Source organism: Scyliorhinus torazame, chromosome 2 (genome assembly GCF_047496885.1).
Source record: "Scyliorhinus torazame isolate Kashiwa2021f chromosome 2, sScyTor2.1, whole genome shotgun sequence".
Classification (NCBI taxonomy): domain Eukaryota; kingdom Metazoa; phylum Chordata; class Chondrichthyes; order Carcharhiniformes; family Scyliorhinidae; genus Scyliorhinus; species Scyliorhinus torazame.
The window spans coordinates 268,423,107-268,443,400 of NC_092708.1; the positions used below are offsets into that span (position 1 = coordinate 268,423,107).

General features: G+C 46.8%; 1 protein-coding gene across 1 annotated transcript in view; it reads left to right on the forward strand.

The window, feature by feature from the left end:
• Positions 1 to 20,294, forward strand: part of rtf1 (RTF1 homolog, Paf1/RNA polymerase II complex component) — a 115,774-nt gene that overhangs the window by 64,012 nt on the left and 31,468 nt on the right. The window contains exons 3-5 of the mRNA XM_072487066.1: positions 13,070 to 13,214; positions 15,091 to 15,295; positions 16,841 to 16,949. Coding sequence (XP_072343167.1) covers positions 13,070 to 13,214; positions 15,091 to 15,295; positions 16,841 to 16,949 — 459 coding nt within the window. The remainder of the gene's footprint in view (positions 1 to 13,069; positions 13,215 to 15,090; positions 15,296 to 16,840; positions 16,950 to 20,294) is intronic.

Sequence of the window (20,294 nt, forward strand, 5' to 3'; positions counted from 1 at the left end):
CTAATCAGACCAGTTACATTTTCCTCCAAATCATTTATATATACTACAAAGAGCAACGGTCCCAGCACTGATCCCTGTGGAACACCACTGGTCACAGCCCTCCAATTAGAAAAGCATCCTTCCATTGCTACTCTCTGCCTTCTATGACCTAGCCAGTTCTGTATCCACCTTGCCAGCTCACCCCTGATCCTGTGTGACTTCAACTTTTGTACTAGTCTACCATGAGGGACCTTGTCAAAGGCCTTACTGAAGTCCATATGGACAACACCCACTGCCCTACCTGCATCAATCATCTTTGTGACCTCCTCGAAAAACTCTATCATGTTAGTGAGACACGACCTCCCCTTCACAAAACCATGCTGCCTCTCACTAATACGTCCATTTGCTTCCAAATGGGAGTAGATCCTGTCTCGAAGAATTCTCTCCAGTAATTTCCCTACCACTGAAGTAAGGCTCACAGGCCTGTAGTTCCCTGGATTATCCTTGCTACCCTTCTTAAACAGAGGAACAACATTGGCTATTCTCCAGTCCTCCGGGCCATCACCTGAAGACCGTGAGGATCCAAAGATTTCTGTCAAGGCCTCAGCAATTTCCCCTCCAGCCTCCTTCAGTATTCTGGGGTAGATCCCATCAGGCCCTGGGGACTTAACTACCTTAATATTTTTTAAGACACCCAACACCTCGTCTTTTTGGATCTCAATGTGACCCAGGCTATCTACACACCCTTCTCCAGACTCAACATCTACCAATTTCTTCGTTTTTTCTTCTCTTTGGTGAATACTGATGCAAAGTATTCATTTATTACCTCGCCCATTTCCTCTGGCTCCACACATAGATTCCCTTGCCTATCCTTCAGTGGGCCAACCCTTTCCCTGGCTACCCTCTTGCTTTTTATGTACGTGTAAAAAGCCTTGGGATTTTCCTTAACCCTATTTGCCAATGACTTTTCGTGACCCCTTCTAGCCCTCCTGACTCCTTGCTTAAGTTCCTTCCTACTTTCCTTATATTCCACACAGGCTTCGTCTGTTCCCAGCCTTTTAGCACTGACATATGCCTCCTTTTTCTTTTTGACGAGGCCTACAATACCTCTCGTTATCCAAGGTTCCCGAAAATTGCCGTATTTATCCTTCTTCCTCACAGGAACATGCCGGTCCTGAATTCCTTTCAACTGACACTTGAAAGCCTCCCACATGTCAGATGTTGATTTGCCGTCAAACATCCGCCCCCAATCTATGTTCTTCAGTTCCCGCCTAATATTGTTATAATTAGCCTTCCCCCAATTTAGCACATTCATCCTAGGACCACTCTTATCCTTGTCCACCAGCACTTTAAAACTTACTGAATTGTGGTCACTGTTACCGAAATGCTCCCCTACTGAAACTTCTACCACCTGGCCGGGCTCATTCCCCAATACCAGGTCCAGTACCGCCCCTTCCCTAGTTGGACTGTCTACATATTGTTTTAAGAAGCCCTCCTGGATGCTCCTTACAAACTCCGCCCCGTCTAAGCCCCTGGCACTATTGCAAGATATGCCGAAAATCGTGGTATACCGAAATGATGTTTTAGTCACAGGAGTTTCCCACAGTGCTTAAGAGATTTAAATAGGCAGTTGTGTGACTTTCAGGTTCACAAAGTCACTTACCTTGGATTTAAAGTCAACGTTAAGGGACTGCACCCTTTAGACAGAAAAGTAAAAGCTGTCAAGGAGGTACCAACACCAAAGAATATGCCAGAACTGAAATCTCTTTCGGTATGATTAATTACAGTGACCAGTTTATATCAAGTCTCTCAACATTACTGATTCCATTACATCTGCTTTCAAAGAAATATCAATGTTGGTATTGAGACGAGCCGCAAAACCCATCCTTTGAGGGAGTCAAACTTGCTTTAAAGCCTTCAGACATGCTAGTCCATTTTGACACAAAGAGAGATAATCCTAGCGTGTGATACTTCGCCCTTTGGCACAGGGGCAGTGTTACAGGATGGAAGACCGTTTAGAACGACCCATTGCTTTTGTGTCACAAACCTTGACTGATGCCAAGAGAAAATACTCATAAATTGAGAAAATGGGCCTAGCCATCATTTACAGGGTTAAACAAAATCTACCAGTACGTGTAAGACAGTTAATTTGTTATCATCACCAATCACAAGCCATTTTAGGGTTATTTCATGAGGTCAAGCCCCTATTGCAGAAGCAAGAATTCAGCAGTGGGCTTTACTTCTAGCAGGTTACAACTGCGTGTTCCAACACAGACCAGGTGCCCAAATCTTGGACGCAGATGGCCTGAGTCGACTTCACCGCCTTGAACCATACCACCATCCTCAGTACCACAGGAAATAGAGTTCGCCCTCAGTTTCTTGCATACCCTGCTGGTATTATCAAAGCAAATTTTGAATTTGATTCGGAGACCCAGCACTGACCAAAGTGAAGTATATGGCAATCCGCAGGTGGCACTTTGACAGGTCGGACCAATTCAAGCCATCCCAGCTCTGCAAAGGTGAACTGAGCTGTGAGGATGGAGTGTTACTGTGGGGATCTAGAGTGGTGGTTCCAGGCCCAGCAAGAGGAACATTACTGCAGGAGTTACACAATGCTCGCCCAGGTCAGATGAAAATACTCACCAGAAGTCATGTTTGATGGCCAGGTACTGATTAGGACATGGAAATTCTAGTTAGGAGTTGTGATCAATGCCAATTGCAACAAACTGCCTCATTTGGCTGTCTTGCAGCCATGGGAGTGGCCTGGCCGACCTTGGGCATGGTTACAGGTGGATTTTGCAGATCCACTTACGGGCATTGTTTTTCAAATTTTTTTTTAAAATTTGGTTTCTAACATTTTATACACAAAACAAAACAATGCAAAAACAAGAACAACAGAAATCCCTCCCCACTACAGCCAACACCCCAATAACACGAAGAAACCTAACCCCCTCCCCATAGCAGCTGATGGTAACCAACTCTTTAAAGTGTAGAAGTAGCAGACCCCATCTCTTTTAGACCCCATCAATCCCACCCCCCCCCCCCACCCACAAAACAAACTTAACCTTCTCCAAACACAGGAACTCCATCAGGCCCCCAAGACATACAAAGGCACACGGCGGAGAAGCTGACCTCCACCCCAACAGGACCTGCCTGTGAGCATTCAGCGAGGTGAAGGCTAAATCATCTGCCCCGCTCCTGTCTGCAGCTCTGGCAGGTCCAACACCTCTAATATAGCCCCAGGGGATTGGGCTCCATGTCTAGGTGCAGAATCGCCAACATGGTGCTGAGAATTTCTCCAACTGCGAACATATGTACATGATTGGCCAAACCTCTCCCACACCACTCGCAAATGTCCTCCACCCCTGTTAGGGACCGGGCTTTAGAAAACTCCAAAGTATATCATGGTGTTCACCTGACTTATAACTGTTTACCGATTTTGATAACGATGGGCTTGCCTTTCAGGTGTTATTCAACAGAGGCCTTAAGCACTTTTAATCAAAAACAAGCTTAATTCTATGAATTTAGTTAACATTTTTATAAACACACACACTAGGCATTTTTATCAACTACAAACATAAATACCCCACGCAGCTACAGTAATCTATGTATCACCCTTAATAAATTTCCCTCTTTAACTGTTCCAATTTAATAACAAGATCCCAGAAACCCCTTTTCAAAGATGTGGCACAACACACGGCACTCTTACTATCTTTAAGACTTTGTATGGATACACCTATTTCCTTTCCAAGACAGCAGGTTTGAATTCCTTCCAGAAAACAGTTATCACTTTTAAGTTATCAAGTAATCTGGAAACAGCTTTTTTAACTGAAGGTAGAGAGACACTTCTTTCCAACCTGTGCAATATAAAACCAGGTCAAACTCAAAAACGAAAGTAGAAATTCAGAGCCATAGCCCAACTCCACCCACACAATGACATCACTGAAGCCAATTGATAAGACAAAAACATTTCTTAAAGAGAACTCCTATGACACCCCTCAATCAACCAGCTCATCCTCTACCTTGTCAGGTGCACCTGTGCACCACCTTTAACTGTATTAACCACAGTCTCATACACAAGATTGAGGCATTCACCCTCTGCAACACCGCACATCAGAGCCCCTCCTCCAGTGCCAATTCCAGCTCCTCCTCAAACTTGGCTTGAACTCCCTCCAGCGACGTCATATCCTCCATAAAATCCTTCCATATGTCGACAGGGGGAATATTGGAGCTGCTTCAAGTGTTTGGATCTTTCTCGGGGTACAAACTAAATCTAGACACGAGTGAGTATTTTGTGGTGTCTCGGGCGGGAGTGGGGGCAGGGGTGGGGGCTGCCATTCCGTAGGGCAGGGACTCACTTTAGGTACCTGGGGGTGCAGGTTGCCCGGAAGTGGGGGGGGGGGCTCCGCAGGTACAACATTTCTAGTTTGGTGGGGAGAGTGAAAGTTGATTTGGCAAGGTGGGATGGTCTCCCTCTGTCACTGGCGGGTCGGGTGCAGGCAGTTAAAATGAACGTGTTGCTGCGATTTCTGTTTATTTTTCAATGCCAGCCGATTTTCCTGCCAAAGGCTTTTTTTCAGAGAAATTGAGGGAAGGATTACTATGTTCATATGGGGAGGGAAGGTGGCCAGAGTTATAAAGGTGCTGCTACAGAGGGGAAGGCAGGCAGGGGATTTGGGTCTTCCGAACCTGATGTTATTGGAAGGAGGTTTTTTGGGTAATTTCTAAAGTGGTGCACGTGAAACTGGACCCGGGCCCCCGGGAGGCCATATTCGGGGTGTCGGACCAGCCAGGGTTGGAAGCGGGTGCGGGGCAGATGTTGTAGCCTTCGCCTCGTTGATCGCCCGAAGGCGGATCCTCATAGGTTGGAGAGCAACCTTTCCACCCTGTGCCCTGGCGTGGCGGGGGGGACCTGTTGGAATTCTTGACTCTTGAGAAGGTTAAGTTTGAACTGAAGGGAAGGATGGAGGGGTTCTACAATTCATGGGCATTATTCATTATGCACTTTCAGGAACTGGATAACATCGAACATTAGTTGTGGCGTGTGGGTGGGAGGGTTGGGGGAGGGGGGCTGTGTGTGTTAATGGCGACTATGGGTGATTCCTGATTCCTTTTTGTTATTTGTTTGTTTGAACATGCGGGCTAATGTTTGGGGTTTGGTGGGAGGATGGGATCGTTGTTGTTATTGTTATGGGGATTGACATATTTGTTACTGTTTATTGATTATTGTTGGTGGGTGTAAATTTGGGAGAAAATGTGAAAAAGGAGGAGAATTAAAAAAAAATGTAAATAAAATCCTCCCATAAATTGCCGAGATGACCCCTCCCTCCAACCCCATAACATCCCCTCCAACAACGAGGAGGGCGGTGTGACCGGAAAAGTCAGAAAACTTTCCTTGCAAACTCCCGCACCCGCACATAGCTAAAGGCCTCTCCCCACAGAATCCTAAACTTCCCTGTCAACACCTCCAAACTCACAAAACACCCTTTCAAAAATCGGTCCTTCATTTCCGTCAACCCTGAAACCTAGTATCCAGCCTCGCCGGCGCAAACACATGATTCTCTCAGACCGGCATCAGCTTTGATCCCACCCCCAACTTAGAATGCTGCCGAAACTGTCTCCATATCTGCAGTGTGGCCACCACCACCGGGCTACCTGAGTGTTCCCCCCCCCCCCCCCCCCCCCCCCCCCCCCCCAACTGTCACCCTCTCTGAACTACTGTAAATCTTGCTACCTTAACATACAAATGACAAAATCAACCGTTCCACCCCCATAAAAAACATCTTTGGCAAAAAGACCAGCAAACACTGGAATAAAAATAAAAACTGCGGCAAGATATTCATCTTTACCACCTGCACCGCCCAGCGAATGAAAAAGGAAGGCTATCCCACCTTGATAAATTCACCTTCACCCTACACACTCGTCTCAAAGCACCTGCACCCCCAAGTACCTGAAGTGAGTGGTCGCCACACGAAATGGCAAACCCTCAAGCCAGCCCTGCCCCCGGAGAAGAAACCAAAAAGAACTCTCTCTTTTCCAAATACAGTTTACATCCTGAAAAAGCCCAAAACCTCTTGAGCAGTCCCATTGTGGCCCCCACTGTGGGACCTGGGTTAGACATATAAAACAAAAGGTGGTCTGCATACAAGAGCACCCTATGCTCCACATCTCCCCATACTCTCCCCTTCCACTTATTCTAACACATCAGCGTAATGGGCAAGAGCTCTGTCGCCAACACAAATAAGAAGGGGAGGGGGGGGGAGGAAAGGGACAGGCCTGTCTGGTTTGCATATGGAACTGGTATCGCAAATTCACCTCCTAAGGGGATGGTTTAGCATAGTAGGCTAAACAGCTGGCTTGTAATGCAGAACAAGGCCAGCAGCGCGGGTTCAATTCCCGTACCGGCCTCCCTGAACAGGCGCCAGAATGTTGCGACTAAGGGCTTTTCACAGTAACTTCATTGAAGCCTACTTGTGGCAGTAAGCGATTATTATTATTATTATTATTATTATTATTAGTATTAGTATTAGTATTAGTATTATTATTAGTAGTATTATATTATTAGTATTATATTATTCGTACGCGCACTCTCCTTCGGCTCCTTATGTAACAATGTAACCCACACCCGATCCCAAACCACTCCAACACCACCAACAAGTGACTCCACTCTACTTGATCAAATGCCTTCTCTACATCCAGTGCCACCATCACCTCGGGTTCCCCCCTTCAGATGGGAAGAGCACCACGTTTAACAAACACCGCACATCTTGAATGTGCAACTGCTTACCCGTTACAAATCCGTCTGAGCCTCCCCTCCAGCGACGTTATATCCTCCATAAAATTCTCCCATAAATCACCGAGATGACCCCTCCCTCCAGAACGCACTTTTCCAACCTAAGCGCTAACACATTGGCAAGAATCTTGGCATACACATTTAGCAGAGATATTGGCCGATATGACCCACACTCCACCGGGTCTTGAACCTTTTTTAGCAACAGTGAAATAGATGCCTTCTCATCGTCTCCGGGAGCACCCCCTTAGCCACTGCATCCTCAAACATCTCCACCAGCAACGGTGCCAACCTCTTCAGAAACATTTTATATTACCACCGGGAACCCATCTGGCCCCGGTACTTTACCTGTTTGCATCTTCCCTATCGCTGTCTGAACCTCCTCAATCGCTGCTGGCTCTTCTAACCGTACCCACTCCTACTCTAAGACACTCCAGCCCCTCCCCAAAACGTCCCTCATATCCGACTCATCCCCCAGGAGCTCCGACCTATACAAACTTTTATAAAACTCCTCAAATGCCCTGTTTACCTGCTTCAGCACCACCATCTTTGCCCCATCCCAGACCCGAACAAACTCTCGCGAGGCTGCCTGACGGCGGAGCTATCCTACTAACACGCGACTGGCCCCGTATTCGTATACTGCCCCCTTCGCCCGCTTCAACTGATGTACCGCTTTCCTTGTAGACAAAAGGTCAAATTGTGCCTGCAGTTTCTTTCTACTGACAGTTCCGGATTGGGATCCTTCGCATACTTCCCATTAACTTCCAAGATTTCATCTACTAGCTGCTGCAACTCCTTCCTTGACTCCCTATCCACCTGCGCCTTAAACGAGATGCTCTCTCCCCTCTTCAGCACCTCCCAAACCACCAACGGTGAAACCTCTCCATTCTTATTTAACCCTACATAATCATCAATCACCTTCCCCATCTTTGCGCAAATACTCGGATCTGCAAGCAGTCCTACATCCAACATCCATGCCGGCCTCTGCACTGAGCGCCCCTTAGATCGATCCATCTTCGGTTGCAACACCGTGTTTAAGTCTCCACCTAAAATTAACTAACGCATATCTAGACTTGGTATGGCAGCGAATATCCTCTTCATAAACCCTACATCATCCCAATTTGGGGCATTCATGCTAACCAACACCACCAACCTCCTCTCCAAAGTACCCGTCACTATAATGTATCTGCCACCACCTTCTCCACCTGAAACCTAACCCTCTTGATCACTTGCACCGCCACCCCCCAGGCCCTGCTATCAAAGCCCGGGTGGAACACCTGACTCACCCAACCCTTCCGAAACCTGACCTGGTCCTTCACCCTCAAATGGGTCTCCTGCAACAGTATCCTGTCGGCTCTCAAACTCTTCAAATGCGTGAAGACTCTCGCTCGCTTCACCGGTCCACCCAACCCCTGAATGTTCCACGTTACCATTCGGACAGGAATCCCTTACTCTCTCATCAGCCATGACCAAGGTCCCCGACTTGCCTCACGAGTGGGACCAGGCCCTGCCCCTAGTCACTGTCAACCAACTGCCCCCCCCCCTCCCAGAAACCCCCTAGCCACTACCTCTTGAAACCACTTCTCCCTGCATGCTCCCCATTCCTTCCCACACATGCTCGGCTAGCCACAGCCCCTCCCCCCCACTTTGAATCCTGTTCACTAGACAACTTGCGTTTGCTAGCAAGGTGGCCTTGCCAGAGTTCCCCTCCCTGCCCCACCTCCCCCCACCCCCCCATGGCTTATACACAAACCAATAGAAAAACACCAAAACACCCAGCCCTTCTGAACAATCCCACATGATAAATCCCAAACATAGAGGAAAAAACCCCAACACATTACCCCAACGTCCCCAATACCATCTCCTCCCAACCACAACAAAGAAAATAAAGTTCAAACTCAATTCAGCATGGCCGAACCAGCGGAGCGGCGGTTGACTCAGAGTGGCAGAGGGCGAGTCCAAACTCGCAAAGTGTCAGTTCAGTTGACGCCAGGGGAGTCATGGAGTAGAATGCCATTCTTTGTCCTCCTTGGTATATAGTTAAACTTCAATGAACAACTTTGTTAACTTTTGTTTACTTTAGTGATGGAAAGGGATAGGTATATACCGCAGGGCAAGAGTTATATCTGGGGGAAAGGCAATTATGATGCGATGAGGCAAGACTTAGGATGCATCGGATGGAGAGGAAAACTTCAGGGGATGGGCACAATGGAAATGTGGAGCTTGTTCAAGGAACAGCTACTGCATGTCCTTGATAAGTATGTACCTGTCAGGCAGGGAGGAAGTGGTCGAGCAAGGGAACCGTGGTTTACTAAAGCAGTCGAAACACTTGTCAAGAGGAAGAAGGAGGCTTATATAAAGATGAGACATGAAGGTTCAGTTAGGGCGCTCAAGAGTTACAAGTTAGCTAGGAAGGACCTAAAGAGAGAGCTAAGAAGAGCCAGGAGGGGACATGAGAAGTCTTTGGCACGTAGGATCAAGGATAACCCTAAAGCTTTCTATAGATATGTCAGGAATAAAATAATGACTAGGATTGGATTGGATTTGTTTATTGTCACGTGTACCGAGGTACAGTGAAAGATATTTTTCTGCGAGCAGCTCAACAGATCATTAAATACATGAGAAGAAAATGGAATCAAAGAAAATACATAATAGGGCAACACAACATTTACAATGTAACTACATAAGCACTGGCATCGGATGAAGCATACAGGGTGTAGTGTTAATGAAATCAGTCCATAAGAGGGTCATTTAGGAGTCTGGTGACAGTGGGGAAGAAGCTGTTTTTGAGTCTGTTCGTGCGTGTTCTCAGACTTCTGTATCTCCTGCCTGATGGAAGAAGTTGGAAGAGTGAGTAAGCCGGGTGGGAGGGATCTTTGATTATACTGCCCGCTTTCCCCAGGCAGCGGGAGGTGTAGATGGAGTCAATGGATGGGAGGCAGGTTTGTGTGATGGACTGGGCGGTGTTCACGACTCTCTGAAGTTTCTTGCGGTCCTGGGCCGAGCAGTTGCCATACCAGGCTGTGATGCAGCCTGATAGGATGCTTTCTATGGTGCATCTGTAAAAGTTGGTAAGAGTCAATGTGGACATGCCGAATTTCCTTAGTTTCCTGAGGAAGTATAGGCGCTGTTGTGCTTTCTTGAGGGTAAGAGCAGGGCCAGTCAAGGACAGTAGTGGGAAGTTATGCGTGGAGTCAGAGGAGATAGGAGAGGTGCTAAATGAATATTTTTCGTCAGTATTCACACAGGAAAAAGACAATGCTGTCGAGGAGAATACTGAGATTCAGGCTACTAGACTAGAAGCGCTTGAGGTTCATAAGTAGGAGGTGTTAGCAATTCTGGAAAGTGTGAAAATAGATAAGTCCCCTGGGCCAGATGGGATTTTTCCTAGGATTCTCTGGGAAGCTAGGGAGGAGATTGCTAAGCCTTTGGCTTTGATCTTTAAGTCATCTTTGTCTACAGGAATAGTGCCAGAAGACTGGAGGATAGCAAGTGTTGTCCCCTTGTTCAAGAAGGGAAGTAGAGACAACCCCGGTAACTATAAACCAGTGAGCCTTACTTCTGTTGTGGGAAAAATCTTGGAAAGGTTTATCAGAGATAGGATGTATAATCATCTGGAAAGGAATAATTTGATTAGAGATAGTCAACACGGTTTTGTGAAGGGTAGGTTGTGCCTCACAAACCTTATTGAGTTCTTTGAGAAGGTGACCAAACAGGTGGATGAGGGTAAAGCAGTTGATGTGGTGTATATGGATTTCAGTAAAGCGTTTGATAAGGTTCCCCACGGTAGGCTACTGCAGAAAATACAGAAGCATGGGATTCAGGGTGATTTAGCAGTTTGGATCATAAATTGGCTAGCTTGAAGAAGACAAAGGGTGGTGGTTGATGGGAAATGTTCAGACTGGAGTCCAGTTACTAGTGGTGTACCACAAGGATCTGTTTTGGGGCCACTGCTGTTTGTCATTTTTATAAATGACCTGGAGGACGGTGTAGAAGGATGGGTGAGTAAATTTGCCGATGACACTAAAGTCGATGGAGTTGTGGACAGTGTGGAAGGATGTTACAAGTTACAGAGGGACATAGATAAGCTGCAGCGCTGGGCTGAGAGGTGGCAAATGGAGTTTAATGCAGAAAAGTGTGAGGTGATTCATTTTGGAAGGAATAACAGGAAGACAGTACTGGGCTAATGGCAAGATTCTTGCAGTGTGGATGAGCAGAGAGATCTCGGTGTCCATGTACATAGATCCCTGAAAGTTGCCACCCAGGTTGAGAGGGTTGTTAAGAAGGCGTACGGTGTGTTAGCTTTTATTGGTAGAGGGATTGAGTTTCGGAGCCATGAGGTCATGTTGCAGCTGTACAAAACTCTGGTGCGGCCGCATTTGGAGTATTGCGTGCAATTCTGGTCGCCGCATTATAGGAAGGATGTGGAAGCATTGGAAAGGGTGCAGAGGAGATTTACCAGAATGTTGCCTGGTATGGAGGGAAGATCTTATGAGGAAAGGCTGAGGAACTTGAGGCTGTTTTCGTTAGAGAGAAGAAGGCTAAGAGGTGACTTAATTGGGGCATACAAGATGATCAGAGGATTGGATAGGGTGGACAGTGAGAGCCTTTTTCCTCGGATGGTGATGTCTAGCACGAGGGGACATAGCTTTAAATTGATGGGAGATAGGTATGGGACAGATGTCAGAGGTAGGTTCTTTACTCAGGGAGTAGTAAGGGCGTGGAATGCCCTGCCTGCAACAGTAGTGGACTCGCCAACACTAAGGGCATTCAAATGGTCATTGGATCGACATATGGACGATAAGTGAATAGTGTAGATGGGCTTTAGAGTGGTTTCACAGGTCGGCGCAACATCGAGGGCCGATGGGCCTGTACTGCGCTGTAATGTTCTATGTTCACCTGCCGAGTAGTTGTTGAGCCTCGCAGGTATCACTTATTTAAGGAAAGATATACTGGTGTTGGAGGCAGAGCCGAGAAGGTTGACCTTTGGTATGGAGGATTTTCTTAAAGGTAGAGGTTGAGTAGGTTGGGCCTGTACTCATCGAAGCTCAGAAGAATGAGAGGAGCCTCATTGAGACATGGGATTTTCAAGGGCCTTGAAAGGATAGACGCTGAGAGGTTTTCTCTTTGTGGGAAAGTCTAGGACCAGGGGGCACAATCTCAGTAAGGGGTCGTCCACTTGAGACAGATGAGGAATTTTCTTCTCTCAGATGGGTCGTGAATCTGTGGAACTCTATCGCAAAGGGCTGTAGAGGTTGGGTTGTTAAGTATGTTCAAGGCTGAGGTGGACAGATTTCTAATCAGTAAGGGAAATTGAGGGCTATGGGAATAAGGAGGGAAAGTGAAGCTGAGGATCGTCATATCAGATCAGTCATGATTGAAGGTACAGTAAGAAGACTTACAACACCGGGCTAAAGTCCAACAGGTTTGTTTGGAATCACTGGCTTTCGGAGGCGCAGCTCCTTCATCAGATGAGTCACCTGGATTTTAACCTGGTGTAAGACTTCTTACTGTGCCCACCCCAGACCAACGCCAGTATCTCCACATTGTGATTGAAGGATGCATTGAAGGATAGTCATTTCAGGGTTTAATTTCAATTAACAAGTGAGTATTGGCTCAGCATGCTGAAAACGCTGGTTTCAGTATATTCCCTCTTTTCCCATTGAGCTTCAACAACTGCTATGTTTGTATGAGCACTGGGACTTGGTACTGTCCTTTTACACCTAAGGGCTAATGGGATTAATGTTTTGTCTGTCTGCTGCCTGTAGGATCTTGCAGTCTCATATGGCCACTGCTGATCCACCTCTGAGTTTGTGCCATGCAAGGCCACACGATGATTGGTGTCATAAATGAAGGAATGTCTTTGTCTGATAGGGCATTTTCCTAGTGTTGAAGCACATTGTTAATGTAGTGGGAGCTTTACTCTGAGTCGAACTTGTGCTGTACCTGAGCAGAGGAATATTGCAACATGGTCTCGCCAATTTTCAAGACCGATAAATATAGATTTAACCTGTAAAAGTCCACACCAAGCAGGACCAAGCTAATACACAGTACGTTGTCGTGAGACCCCTTAACTAAATTATTCATACAGGAGCATAGGTTGTAATGCCTCTTGATGTTACAGTTGTGATTTCAAGCTAGTTTTAATAATGGAAGATCCCAGTAGCAGAAAATGTATGCCTATTTTCTACACAGGAGTGATGTTTGCTGTGCAGGGGCTGCACTGCCTGGGACCTGTATCAGAGGACGCTTGTATTGCTTACAGGGATATTTTTGTTAACAATGCGCTTTCTTTTTCAGTGGACAGTGGGAGGTAGCAAAACCAAAAAGAAGGGAAAAGGCAAGGGCGCGGAGAAGAAGCCGGCCAAGAGAGCAGTGAACAAGGCGGCGTCATCTGGCAGCTCAGCTGAAGACAGTTCCGGTGATAGTTCTGCACCAGAGGAAGGTAAACCATTAGAATTCTTCAGTGAGTTACCCCCACATTTGGCTGTAATTAATGGCTGTCCACTGCAGGCAGCACTCTGCTACTAAATAGTCCACCTCGTGCTTCAATTGATGAGAATAAATCATATAATGCAGCAGTGCTGACTCATGCAAATTTCCATCCCAGTTCTGTTGCAGGAACATTGCTTTTAACTTGTTAGTCTGGTTACAGGATGGTAGTAGTGTACTAATTTCTGACCCTCTTGTCACTCATGCAGAGGTGACACAGGCAATGGAGTGACTAGAAAGGGTTAGAGGTCAGTGGGGTACAGGGGTTTGGATGAAAGGAGTTAGAGACCAGTAAAGTAATTTGTCAGTGACAATTCACCAAATCAAGGAAGAACCTATCTCTAATAAAGACACAAAATACTGTGGGTGCTGGAAATCTGAAACAAAAACAGGAAATGCTGAAAAGCTCAGTGTGTCTGGCAGCATCTGAGGAGAGGAGAGAGAAACAATTGAAGCTTGGAGTCCACGTGTCTCTTTTAGCACAAAGCTTAACCGCATAACAGCTTCATTTATATCGTGCTTTTAATGTCCTAAGACGCCTCACAGGAGCATTACCAAAGTCACGTCAGGGGACAGATATTGGTGATTAAAATCATGATCAAAGAGGTAGGTATTAAGTAGCAACTTAAAAGAGTAGAAAGAGGCAGAAACATTTTGGGAGGAAATTCCACGGCTAGGGACTAGGCAGCTGCCAGTGGTGCAGCCATGTAAATCTGGGATTTGCAAGAGGTCAGAATTGGAGGAACTCTGAGATCTGGGCTAGAGGTGATTACATGGATGAAGATGGTATGAATATTGAAGGCAGCAGCAAAGAAACATGTTCAACAGTGAGCTCTAAAAGCAATCGTCAAAGAATTTTCAGAATCTAGAGTGCAGGCATCCTCTATTCTGATCATTTGAATGTTGGGCCTACTAAAAGTGACTTGAATTCAGCACCAAGGCTGGCAGCACACACAGAATCACAAACCTTAATACAATATATATTCATTTAAAAATTTGCAATTTAAAAATATTCTTGGAGAGACTGAAATTAGTTTTTCCGGGTCAGAGAGTGATTGTGAATTAGTATACCATTAAAAACTGAGCAACTGTTGACTGAACAGGTTTAACCGTATATAATTAACAGCGTTAACATTTAGAGTCCAATATGCCTCCTCTTCGGAACTCAGTCAGATTGAACTCAAAACATTAATGCTGTTTCTCCCTCCAGATGCTGCCGGACCTCCTGAGATCTGCAGCATTCACAGTATTTTACTGTTATTATATTAATGGTCCCTGCAGTGCGAATAGTGGTAAATAGTTGAAGTTCACAACAACAATTATTCAATGTGTGAAGACTGTGACAGCTCGCATTGCAGGGTATCATAGACATTAGCTCTCTGATTTCCACATTTAACTACACTTGTAGGAACGCCACAAATTTCTGTCACTTTTATAAAGTAATAATGGAGAGTGTTTTTTAAAGTTTAAAAACATTTTTTTTTCCATTTAAGAGGCAATTTAGCGTGGCCAATCCACTTACCCTGCACATCTTTGGGTTGTGGGGGTGAGACCCGTGCAGGCACGGGGAGAATGTGCAACTCCACGCGGGCAGTGATCCGGGGCCGGGATCTAACTTGGGTCCTCGGCGTTGCGAATAACGGAGAGCGTTGCCAGCCTTGCCCTTATTGTTGCAATTTTGGGCATTGCTTGACCACACTGAAGGTGCTATATAAATGTAAGATGTTTATTCCACCACACCCTCCCCAAACCCACCCCTCCCATATCCATTCTTCTGCTTCACTTGTGTAGATGGTTCTTGGTGAATGGTCGTGTGTTTGGAATTTCAGGAGAAGTTTCTGATTCGGAGAGCAGTAGCTCATCTTCAAGCTCCGAGTCTTCGTCCTCATCAGAGGAGGAGGAGTTCCATGATGGCTATGATGATGATTTCATGGGTGATGAAGAAGACAGGGCAAGATTGGAACAAATGACTGAGAAAGAACGAGAGCAGGAACTCTACAATCGGATAGAGAAAAGAGAGGTGCTACGGAGGAGGTAAGATTCTGTACCAGGGATTCTGATCACTCCATGTAGTCCATGTTTTTGGTACGGGCACATTTTATCTCTGATATTCTGGGACCTCTAGATTATGCTTTCTTATTCAATCCCAGAACACAGCTTTGTGGTTGCACAAAATTCATGGTTATTATTTTATATATTCTTTAGACGATTAAATGTTGTTCAGTGAGGCTTCTGAAGGATGTAACAGATGGTAATTGCAGCAAGTGCTGGCACAAGCCGAGTTATAATAAGGAAGAGAATATCTTGCCGAAGCATGTTGTGTATTGACTCTCTCATTTAGCTGGACTGACAGGGTACGTGGCAAATGGTCTGTGTGGCATTAGTTCCAGCAAATGGTCTGTGTGGCATTAGTTCCAGCTACCATCCTCTTGCCTGTGCAGAGAGAACTGATCTCACCCAAGCAGCAGTTGGAGTTCTACATTTGGCCAAAGTGCACTTGTGCTTGGGAGAAAACAATTCAGCTTTACATACGTTGGGCATTGGGTGAAGATATGCTTATTCAGATGCATCAGTTACATACGTACTGATTTATCCCTCAGTTGAGATGTTGAGGCCAACTGTAATGCCACTGTATCAGTTATATAGCATCTTTAATGAAGGTGCTTCAGAGGAGTGATATTATATAAAATCTGACTCTAAGCCACTTAAGATATTGGACAGGTGACCAAAAGCATGGTAAAGGTTTAAGTAGGAAAGAAGTGGAGAGATTTAGCAAAGTGTCTTCCAGATCTTGGGGCCCAGAGAGCTGAAGGCACGGCCACCATTGTTGAAGTGAAGGAAATTTGGCATGCACAAGAGGTCAGAAGTTGACGGTGCATTGAGGTGTTGGAGGGTGGATGACTGGAGAAAATTACAGAGATAGCAAAGGACAAGGCCACAGAGGAGTTTGGAAACAAGGATCCAAATATTATAATAGAGGCAGTGTCAGACAGGGAGTCATTGTAGGTCAGGTGATGGGATTTGATAATAGTTAGGATACAGGCAACAGTGCTTTGTGTGAGCTCAATTTTATGGCTCATGTCAGGTAGGAAACCAGCCAAGAGAACATTAGATTGGTAAAGTTGAGAGGCAACACGCTTGGGTAACGATTTCAGCAGATGTGCTGAGGCAGGAGTGAAGACAGGCGATGTTAGCAGGTTGGACACTAAGTGGCCTTGCTGATGCAAGAGAATGGCGACTGCTGAGAATTCACCCAACACCGTGCAGGCCAGGCCTTGGATAGGCTGGCCTGTGTGCTTTGTTTATATCCCATCTACACCAATGATATTCGGCATCACAAGTTAGCCTTTTCGACCAGAAATTTTTCCTTTGTTAATTGGTCGATAAAAGTGCATATTAATTTAGTTGGATTGAAACTGTGAGCAGAGAAGAGAAAAGAGAGGAGGAGAGAGAGTTATCACCATGGCTGTTGAGATTTGCCTCTCATCCTATGCTGTGCATGACACAGATTAGCTCAGCTTAATTTAGTGTTAAATTGGAACTTGAGCTGTTATTCAAAGGGTTCTTCAAATTTGTTAGGTTTGAAATTGAAAAAAAGTTGAAGGCAGCAAAGAAGAAAGAAAAGAAAGAGAAGAAGAAAAAGATGGAGGAAGAGCGAGAGAAGAAGCAGCAAATTCAAGAGTCTCAGGTATCCTGTTTTTTAGTATTGTCCACTTTGAGGGTGCACTTCCTGCCAATCTCTCTGTAACCCACGGCAAAATGAGGTTGGGGGACCCACTCCAGGCCCATGTGCCCACTGTAATTTGATCTCTGGCTCAGCACTGTTCAATCTCTGCTGTTGATTTTAACCATACTTGCAGGTGATGCTCTCTCGTTTCCATAAGAAGTACCATCCTCTCTCCCTGTATCCCGTCACTAGATAGTGCTTGTCGCTCCATTGTTCTGGTGCTTGGATGTGTTTTAAGAAGAATATTGCTCAATATATGGGGTGGACCATTTTCCATGTGCGAAAGAGGACAGTGAGGGTTTTTTCTTCAGTGACAAATCATGACTTATTTTAAAAATAATTATATTTTGGTAGAGCAGCCTGCCATTGCATAATGATATGGACGTCATTAGCATTCGTTGCCCATCCATACTTGCCCTTGCGGAGATGGTAGTGAACTGCTGCCTTGAAATGAAATGAAATGAAAAACACTGCAGTCTCTGTGACATGGGGTGTTCCAAGATTTTGACTCAAGGGCATTAAGGAGCAATGATGTATTTCCAAGTCAGGATAATATGTGACTTGGAGAGACTCTTGCAGGTACTGGTGTTCCTACGCGCCTGCTAGTTTTGTCCATCCAGGTGGTAGAGCTCACTGGTTTGGAAAACGATGTCAAAGGAGCTTTATTGTGTTGCTACAGTTAACCTTCACTGGTAGATGGACTAATGTTTAGGGTGATGGGTGGAGTGTCCATTAAGCAACTGCTTTATCCTACTTGGTATTAGGTTGTACCCATCTAGCCAAATGAAGAATAACTGCTTAGGTTTCCTCTGATGACCGTTTTTAAATTAAAAAAAATATTTATTAAAATTTTTCAACAAATTTTCAACAACCCCCCCCCCCCACCACCACCACCACACCCAACAAGAAGAAAGAAACAAGAACACAACAATCAGAAATTATACATTGGATTTCCCCCATATACAATAACCCCCCATATAATATTTAAAAACACAAATAGGGGGGGAAAAAAAAACCACCATCACCCAAACGCCACCTCAAAAGAACACCCCCCCCCCCCCCCTTCACTGGTAGATGGACTAATGTTTAGGGTGATGGTGCCACCGCCTGAGGAAACCTTGCACAGACCCTCGCAAGGCAAACTTTACCCTCTCCAGCTTGATGAACCCTGCCATGTCATTGATCCAGGCTTCCACACTAGGGGGCTTCGCATCTTTCCATAGTAGCAAAATCCTCCGCCGGGCTACCAGGGACGCATAGGCCAGTATACAGGCCTCTATCGCCTCCTGCACTCCTGGCTCGTCCGATACCCCAAATAATGCTAATCCCCAGCTCGGCTTGACCCGGGTGTTCACCACCTTGGACATAGTCCTCGCAAAACCCCTCCAAAACCCATCCAGCGCCGGGCATGACCAGTACATATGGACGTGGTTTGCCGGGCTCCCCGAGCACCTCCCAAATCTGTCCTCCACCCCAAAGAACCTACTCAACCTCGCCCCTGTCATATGCGCTCTGTGAGTAACTTTGAACTGTATTAGGCTGAGCCTGGCGCAAGAGGAGGAAGAATTAACCCTACTCGGCATCAGCCCACAGACCCTCATCTATCTCCTCCCCAAGCTCCTCCTCCCACTTGCCCTTTTAACTCCTCCGACGAGGCCTCCTCCTCTTCCTTCAGCTCCTGGTAAATCGCCAAAATCTTGCCTTCTCCAACCCATACACCCGAAATCACCCTGTCCTGAAACCCACGTGCCGGAAGTAGCGGGAATTCCCTTACCTGCCGCCTCACAAACGCCCTCACTTGCATGTACCTGAAAGCTTTTCCCGGGGGTAGCCCAAACTTCTCCTCCAGCGCCCCTAGGCTCGCAAACGTCCCATCGATGAACAGGTCCCCCATTCTTCTAATCCCTGCCTGATGCCAGCTCCGAAACCCGCCATCCATCCTTTCCGGGACGAACCAATGATTTTCCTGAATCGGGGACCACACCGAGGCTCCCACCTCGCCCCTGTGTCGCCGCCACCACCCGACCCGTGGTATACCTTGTCGGCGAGAGCGGCAGCGGTGCCGTCACCAGCACCCTCAGGCTCGTGCCCACACAGGACGCCATCTCTAGCCTCTTCCACGCCGCCCCCTCTCCCTCCATTACCCACTTACGGATCATCACCACATTGGCTGCCCAATAATAGCCACACAAATTCGGCAGCGCCAGTCCCCCCTGTCTACGCTCCAGCAACACACTCTTCACCCTCGGGGTCTTATTCGCCCACACAAATCCCATGATGCTCCTGCTTACCCGTTTGAAAAAGGCCTTGGGGATCAAAATGGGAAGGCACTGGAACACAAAGAGAAACCTCGGGAGGACCGTCATTTTGACCGACTGCACCCTACCCGCTAGTGAGAGTGGCAGCATATTCCATCTTTTAAAATCCTCCTCCATCCGCTCCACCAACCGCGTCAAATTGAGCTTGTGCAGGGCCCCCCAACACCTAGCTACTTGGATCCCTAGGCACCAAAAGCTCCTTTCCGCCCTCTTCAGCGGTAGCTCGTCTATCCCCCTTCATTGGTCCCCTGAATGCACCACAAAGTGCTCACTCTTCCCTACATTGAGTTTATACCCCGAAAAGTCCCCAAACTCCCTCAGGATCCGCATGACCTCTGCCATCCCCTCCACTGGATCCGCAACATACAACAACAGGTCATCGGCATACAACAACACCCGGTGTCGTCTCTTCCCCCCCCCCCCCCCCCCCCCCCCGGGACCCATCCCCTCCATTTCCTGGACTCCCTCCGTGCCATGGCCAGCGGCTCAATTGCCAGTGCAAACAACAAGGGGGATAAGGGGCACCCCTGCCTCGTCCCCCGGTACAGCCAAAAGTACTCCGACCTCCGCCGGTTCGTAGCCACACTCGCCACCGGGGCACTATATTGCAGCCTGACCCAACTGATGAACCCCTCCCCGAACCCAAACCTCTGCTACACTTCCCAAACATACTCCCACTCTACCCGATCAAAGGCCTTCTCCACGTCCATAGCTGCCACTAACTCCGCTTCCCCCTCCACCGAGGGCATCATAATCACATTGAGGAGCCTCCACACATTTGTATTTAGCTGCCTACCCTTCACAAATCCCATCTGGTCCTCATGAATCACCCCCGGGACACAGTCCTCAATTGTCGTAGCCAGCACCTTCGCCAGCAACTTAGCGTCAACATTGAGGAGCGAGATCGGTCTATACGACCCACATTGCAATGGATCCTTGTTCTGCTTCAAGATCAAAGAAATCAGCGCCCTGGACATTGTCGGGGCAA